Source organism: Scardinius erythrophthalmus, assembly GCF_964197995.2.
Source record: "Scardinius erythrophthalmus genome assembly, chromosome: 16".
Classification (NCBI taxonomy): Eukaryota; Metazoa; Chordata; class Actinopteri; order Cypriniformes; family Leuciscidae; genus Scardinius; species Scardinius erythrophthalmus.
In genome coordinates this window covers 16,238,342-16,246,610 of record NC_138236.1, presented here as the reverse complement: position 1 = coordinate 16,246,610, position 8,269 = coordinate 16,238,342, and the positions used below count along the sequence as shown (strand labels likewise).

The following is an 8,269-nucleotide window of genomic DNA, read 5'->3' as shown; positions in this document are numbered from 1 at the left end:
GTATGACCCGCCAGTTGAGAACCACTGATTTATAGAAATAGATCAACAGAATGTGTTCTAAAGTAATTGGATGTGTGGACTCTGGCCTCTTCTGTACATTATGGATTTGGCATGTATTCACATTATATAAAGTAACCAAAATATATTATGTCAACAGATTCATGTCATGCTTTCGTTGCGGCTCGTCTCTTGCCCTTACTCAAGTTAGCTCTCTTTCTGTCTCATATCAGCAGGAACAGCCAATAAATTTAGCATTCTGTAATTGTGCAGAAAACCCAACAATAAATTTCTCTTACATTTACATTTAGATTGCTGAATATTTCATTTCTCTCAGTCTCCACTGGCTGAGAAAGTTCCAGTCATTGCTTCAGTATGTTTGAATCCAAATATACTGTTTGTGACCCCTAGAATTCACACTTTATTTATGTGTGTGTGTGTGTATGTGCATGTTTCATTGCGTTTGTGTCATGACATGCCAGTCTCCTTTTTGCCTCGCAGTGAGAAACACACAACTGAAGAAATACAGGAATATGGACCAAAAAAGTCTGTTTAATATTTAATAATTCCATCAGGATATATGAAAAAGTGACAGGAAAAAGAGAGCAGCTAGAGTGAAGGGGTTGGATGAGAATTAAAAACTTAGAAAGATTAGATATCCAGTAACTCCTGAATACTATTCAAAGAGCCTTTTTGTCTTTTAAATGACAGACAAGTCTTTGCTTCTTAATGATTGCATGGGCATATTTTCTCAATGAGAAATTGGTATTTGGTATTTCTTCTTTTTGAAATATACACAAAAGAATTTTCACCCTGAAGATAATGGCACATCAGCAGTTCAGAGTGCTGCTAAACTACACAGCAACTTCAGCGACTCCTGTGCACGATGATAACACATTTGTGTCGTATACTTGCACAAAATTTTGTTTTATTGGAGAGAGAGTGAGCAAGAGAGAGATGAATAGTGTTGCATTTACATTTAAAGTATTTAGCAGATGCTCTTATCCACAGTGACTTGTGAAGTTCACAAATAAGACTGTTGTGATCAACAGATGGTAAGCATGTAATTTAGAACGTAATCTGCAAGAAAAATAAATGCTTCCTGTGCAAATACAAACGAGTGATATCTGGTAGATACGATACGATAAAACCTTGTTTAACTAAGCCAATGCAAAATTTGCTTTTTTGGGGGGTATTCCAAGTATTGTTGAATGAGAGAGTCTTGAGTCTGCATGCTAAAAAACATCACCTCCACAAAAGCTCATTATGATCGATTCAACCATTTTTAAGGGAACGTAATGAGCAATTATCCTTGCCTGATGGCACAGTATAGTCTATTGAAGTCAGGACTTGCTGACTTGCATCTATATTCCAGACCTCCGGCCAAAAAAAGGTATAGCTTTCATTACCCCTAAGTATAATGAATCGTTTCAGGGTTTCTCTCATCCTGAGGAGATTCTCTGATTTCAGCACCACAGTCAGTGGACAGTACCAGTCAGCTCTCCCTGCGGCCAACATTACACTTCTTATTACTTTTTCCAATGGTTTTAAATGACTTTAATTTTCTACTGTAGCAAATCCAAGAGAGTACTCATTTTAAATGGCAGTTTATTGTAGTGCAGTTGCCAAGTTCGTTGTCAAGTAACCTAAAAATGTGCTTCCTGTGGTAACGTCATATTTGAAAGGTTTTATTCAAGCCAAAATTACTAAGCCTATTTTTATGACTGAATCAGCCTGGGTTGATGCATTAGGTTACACCAACAAAAGTCATTTTTTAAGGGTCTGATCAGGCAGCGTGCAGTTTATACAATGACTTTCAGGAGGACTGACATTTTTAAATGGAATATAAATGGAATTTAATAAGAATTATTCAGCAAGCTATCTGTTGAAGGTCACCTTAAATGGTCTTTTTAGCATAACTAGCCTGTCATTACAATTTTTAAACGAAACCCTGACAATTTATAATATATTTTATGAAAATTTGAAGTGATAAAGTGAAAATGATACTGTTTTATCTGTGTTTCTTCTGATAATGATTGAGTGATGTACTGTTGCTATGGTTATCTCTTCAGGCAAATACACTGTAAAAACAATTAATCTATTTAATAAAATTGATATGCAATTTGCCTGTGTAGATTTTATCCCATTTGTTGAGCAAAGGCTAAATTTAACAGCTATGACACACTAAAATAAATTAGATTACCCAACATTATACTACTAATTAGTGAGTAACATGAACATTTGATTGTTAATCAAAAAGTGCCCCTATTATGCTTTTCAGATAATCAGATATTGTAATATAGCTGTTTGTGAATGTAAGTTTCAAAGATCAAAGTGCATGACAAATAAAGTTATTCTCTCCCAAAAGAAAGAATCGATTCTGAACTGCCAGTCTCACTTCCATAACATTCACACGTAACAATTTAACAAATTTGCATAATACGGTCTTCATTGGCTGCACGTGAACAACGTTGAATAACTAGTTATCCCAGTGTTTCATCATCGGACTCGCACTCTAATTGACATGGCAAATTCGACGCCATCGTTACTTTACAGTGTGTACAATCGCTGAGCTTTAGGAAGGCCCCGGAGCTGAAATTCAGTTTTGGTGATGGGCGTTTAGTTTCCGAAATGCGCTGTAAGCGGTAGACCAATCGTAACAGACTGGGCCATTTGACCAATCAGAACAGAGCAGGCCCGCGGAAAGGGGGGATTTAAAGGAACACTCCACCGTTTTTTGAAATAGGGCTTATTCACCTTCTTTCCTACATTTAGATAGGTGGGCAAATGCATTTTTGTCTCAGTGCATGCATTGTTTTAGTTTGACAGGGTTGGCGCTAGCTTAGCTTAGCACAATGAATGGACTGGCCTTTGTTGCCAGCTAGCATGTCCTGAGTAAAAGTGATATAAAAAAACAACAAAAAAACCCACCTAATTACTTCTTGTGGTCTGCGTATTCACAACAAGTACAAATAGCGATGCAGATTAACACTAGGTGATTTCCTATGCAGATATTGACTTGGGACTATATTAGGGGGAAGCACAGGCGAAGCACTGCTACTTGGGCGCAGAGATATCACGCCCAAGTAGCAGTGCTTCGCCTCTGCTTCCCCCTAATATAGTCCTTAATATATAAGTCAATATCTGCCTAGGAAATCGCCTAGTGTTAATCTGCATCGCTATTTATACTTGTTGTGAATACGCAGGCCACAAGAAGTAATTAGGTGTTTTTTTTATTGTTTATATCACTTTTACTCAGGACATGCTAGCTGGCAACAAAGGATTCCATTCATTATGCTAAGCTAAGCTAGCGCCGACCCTGTCAAACTAAAACAATGCATGCACTGAGACAAAAATGCATTTGCCCACCTATCTAAATGTAGGAAAGAAGGTGAATAAGCCCTATTTCAAAAAACTGTGGAGTGTTCCTTTAAAGAGACTGGATCTTTGGAGCGCTTCGGACGAGTTGTTTAGAGTCTTTGAAAAATTAGGTGATGTGCAATGTACAGTATATCGTGAGAAAATTAAAGTGTTTTTTGACCTTTGATGCATGTAAACCTGTTGTAGGAGACCTCCAAAACAAAATTAGGGACCTTTAAAATAGCATAATAGGGGCACTTTAAATAGTTTCTGTAGCTTGCATAGCTGATGTTTGCAATGAACAAGAAATTACTTGTCACTGAGCTGACTAACTATTGCTCAATTGTAATTGTTTTTCTCAGTTGCTTTGGCATATTTTTCAAAACAGTATTAACATTCTCTAAACTGTTCAACTGTCACAACTGTTTGCTTGAACATCAGAACTCTATTGTCTGCAAAATGTAATTACTCACCCAAAACATTTAATTCATGCTTCAAAACCTAGTTAATGTTTCAGTAAATTGCCCAATGCCACCAAAATAAAAAGTTTTTTTTTTTTTTTTTCATTGTGTGAGCACACTGGTCAAAATGTTTAGATTGTTTTTGTTTTGTTTTTATAATGGAAATATATTCAAATTTCATGTTTTCTACTTTTTCATACAAGAATGTCAGTTTTGTCAGGGTGAATGCTCTTGTGAGATTTTTAGATACAGATTTCACACGTGTAATAAACATTTAAAACCTGTACTCATTCATATTATATTGCAAAACAAATGTGCTGTTATTAGGGTGGGATAAGGTCAGGGACAGGTTTAGTATGGGGAGGTGGGTTAAGGTGTAAGTGAAGGGTCAACAGTGTAATTAATTATAGATTTAATTACAGCTGTAATTACATGCAGCCATTTTTTTTTACAAGTACAATGTAAAGACATGTGTATACAATAAGTGTGTTAAATGATTTATTTAAATGTTAGTACATAGTTAAAGACATATAAAGTGTATACAAGGTATATTAAGTCTCATTCGAGAATTGAGCCAAAGTGATTTGGGAAAACTGTAATTTGTAGCCATCAACAGCCTAATCAGTGTACAGTTTATGTACGTTAACGATAGATAGATAGATAGATAGATAGATAGATAGATAGATAGATAGATAGATAGATAGATAGATAGATAGATAGATAGATAGATAGATAGATAGATAGATAGATAGATAGATAGATGGATGGATGGATGGATGGATGGATGGATGGATGGATGGATGGATGGATGGATGGATGGATGGATGGATGGATGGATGGATGGATAGATAGATAGATAGATAGATAGATGGATGGATAGATGGATGGATGGGTAGATGAGTAGACGGATGGATGGGTAGATAGTAAAGGGTTTACATGCACATGAAGGTGTTTTCTTAAAGCACTGATTGCATGGCAGCGCCAAAAACTGCCCACGTTCAGTTGAAAGCTTTATTACTCTCCCTCAAATCCCTCCTTAATCGAGAGAGAGAGAGAGAGAGAGAGAGAGAGAGAGAGAGAGAGAGAGAGAGAGAGAGAGAGAGAGAGAGAGAGAGAGAGAGAGAGAGTCGCCGCCGCCGCGCGCGCGAGATAGAGAGAGGGAACCTCTGCTTTACACTCAGTTGGACTCAGCTAAGAGCGCGGTTCGTTACGGCACAGGGGAAAAAGCATAAGCGATCGGACATCCAGCAGAGCAAATCCGTGAGAGAGTTGACCGGTCAGTTGAAATCACGCGAAACATTACTCAGATTTAAAAGCAGCCTACCACATTACTGAATTAGCACTAGAATGTTTATTTTTTACATCACTCTACAGGCGTGACTTTTTGGAGGGTGTTTGAGAGGACATGATGACCTCAGTTGAAGTGTTTCTTGTATTGGATATAAACAATGCTAAACGTTTGAGTCTGTGGGACTGAACAATCCTGCCAACTCCAGAGCAGAATCCATCCGTCTGGGCTGGAGAGCAGGTGCCTGTCTCTTCTTGAAGAGGAAAACAGACAGAGGATGTGACAGAAGTGTGGGACAGAGTTTCCGATTTTTTTATCGGCGTGTTCTCGTAACGACGTCCAGGACTGACTGAAGCGATTGCAGACCGTCCTCTGTCTACTTCCACTCGGTGTAACCCCTGCGAGATCTTCTCCAAAGTAACTTGCTCGCCTGGCCGTCCCTGTAGCCCGCTCATGGGTGACGCTGGACCGGATGGCGTGCTACTACCTTGTGATCAGCTCCACGCACCTAAGCAATGGACACTACCGGAGCATCAAAGGAGTTTTCCGGGGTCCGCTATGCAAAAGCGAAGGCGAAACACCGGTAAAATAGTCGTTATTGTTTATTAACGATATCACCACGATTCGCTATTAGCAACTCATTTAGCATATTCTGTTCGTTTGGATTGGTTTTGTGTTTTAGTTTCCAGGTCTCTTAGTTAAAAAGTATGTTTATAAAACGCACGTGAAAGCAAAATCTGGACATAGGCTATACTTTATTGTTGGCCATATAAGTGGGAACACCTTTGAATGAAATATAAATATTATTGCACAGGTGAAGAGAGGATTTGATGATCTATGAAACTCATGCCATCAACATGACCTTCACTTGTAAACTGCATTCGAATGCAAAATCCTAAAAGCATTTTGTTTTATGTTGCAGGGATGATAAATTTTATGTATATAATGTGTTAAGCATCACTGCATATCTCAAATGTCAGGTTTGCTACGAGGCATTGGTGGCTTTAGCCTATTTGTGGTTTGAACGCAGACCCCTGACGCTTTATTAATAGACTGATTTCAAGTCTTGCACTGTTGGGCTCAGACAATTGAGCTGTATGTTAAACTTTGACCTCAAGCACTATTCTGGTGCTAGTTTAACTCTCCTGTGGGTGTTTACAAGCTGCAGCAACTGAAATCCATTGATGGCCTAATACAAGGTAAAACAGATAAAACTGTTTCCTGAGATGTCTGTCATATTTGACGTTCTTCTTTATCCCGAACTGCAGGTGAATCCAGATGATACGTAAGTATGTGGAATTCTTTGCAGGGCTTCGTGGGCCTCTTCCACATGTGATATTATAGTTGTATAGAGTTTGAATGACTTTAAAATTTCCTTTTGTTGTTTGTTGCTTCAAATAGAGCATGCAGCTAATTAGCGGTTATATAATTAGGTAAATTAAGGCTATATCAGGACATGTTTAGTGCTTAAAGCAATAATGGAGCAGATAGAAACAAGACAAGAGAGCAGAGTTTCACCTGCCATTTCCCTCTCAGCCAGTATTATTCTCGCTCCATTCACATGCTTAATTTGGGCTATACTGGGTTATCTAAACTTTGCATCCGTGTCAAGACTTTTCCATGTCAAGAAAATTATCTATGCTTGTAAAGACTTGTACACATCAAAGGCCGGCATAAATATGCAAATTGAGACTTGTACCTGATGTACCTTGAGAAAGGGAAGTATGTGTGTGTGTGTGTGTGTGTGTGTGTGTGTTTTCCACTTTGGCCCGCCCCACAGGATGGACAGACAGTGCAGGCTGATTGGAAAGAAGCTGGGGTCTGTGGTGATGGTTTTGATGGGTTATTTCAGAGCAGCTGTTGTGAAGGGTGCATTTGCTCCAGCTTAAATCAGAGTGCCATGTTCACTCTAACTCAAAGCATGAGGAGGACACACACACACACACACACACACACACACACACACACACACACACACACACACACACACACACACCCTCTTAGACACATGCACACAGACTGCAGAATAACATGCTTGAGTTTCTCAGCCACTCTGACGGCCCCATTGTCTTGCATCACATCCAGATTAACAATCATAGTCAGATATGCAATAAGTCATTTTTGCTTTGCTTAATGCCTTTAACATGTTCATTTCGACGTTCTCTGACGTAGTGCTTTGTGTAAGAAAATGAGGTGCTGTTATGGCAACTTCCATAAGCAGAAATATGTATGGAAATGGCTCTCATTTAACAAAAGATATGCTTTGGTTTAGTAATAGGAAGTGCTGTCTGTTATAAAGGAAGAAACACGGGTGGTAATTATAATATTCACCTATATACACTGTACACCAGCACACTCAAAACAAGCATGTCATGCTCTAGTTGTTCTCTATCCCAGCACTAGAGGGCACCTCACTGGTGTAAAGTTGGCAGGTTGTTTGTTTTAATGATAGTATAATGTTGTCTGCAATAAAGAAAAGAAAAATCTAGTTAAAACCCAATGTGCCAGGTTCTTAGAAATGTACGCTTTGTATTTATTGTGGCTTCATATGTTTCCAAAAAACTTTTATAGGCCTACCATTTTCAAAGAAAAGTTTCTTATAAAAATGTCATGAGGTGTAACCATCAAGTATGAAGTACAAGTATTTTTGAAATGTTTTAAAATGATTTTTTATTTAAAAAATATCAATAAAAAATCACTAATTATTCATTCATAAATATAATTTTTAAACATTCATAAACATATTTTTTTTGGTGAGTCTCACCACCTAACATTTATAACTAACCTTGCCCTGAGAACAGTTGTATCATCCTGAAAAGATTCAAATTAATTTAATTCAGAAATGAAAACATGCATATCCTAAGAGAAGTATTCACACATAGTCATTGTTTGTATGAATATCATTTTTATATATTCCTTGATCATTTTTTTAATCCAATTTCTCTCCTCTCCAGACCAGCATACATTGTCTTAAATGAGAGATTCTACAGATTCTGCTCTTTAGAACAGCTAAACAGCTGAAACTTCCTTTGTGTCCTGTGGTGTAGCCTTAAGAACAAAACTAAACCATACCGAAATGTTCCCCATCATTGAATCTCCTGTTTAACTCATTGAACTGGAATGTATCAGTCTCAGTGAGATGTCCCAGAGTATTTATGTGGAT

The 8,269-nt window shown here is 37.9% G+C and overlaps 1 protein-coding gene across 1 annotated transcript in view; it reads left to right on the top strand.

The window, feature by feature from the left end:
* Positions 1-5,559: 5,559 nt before the first annotated feature.
* Positions 5,560-8,269, top strand: part of znf804b (zinc finger protein 804B) — a 99,581-nt gene continuing 96,871 nt past the window's right edge. The window contains exon 1 of the mRNA XM_081389425.1: positions 5,560-5,689. Coding sequence (XP_081245551.1) covers positions 5,579-5,689 — 111 coding nt within the window. The 5' untranslated portion in view covers positions 5,560-5,578. The remainder of the gene's footprint in view (positions 5,690-8,269) is intronic.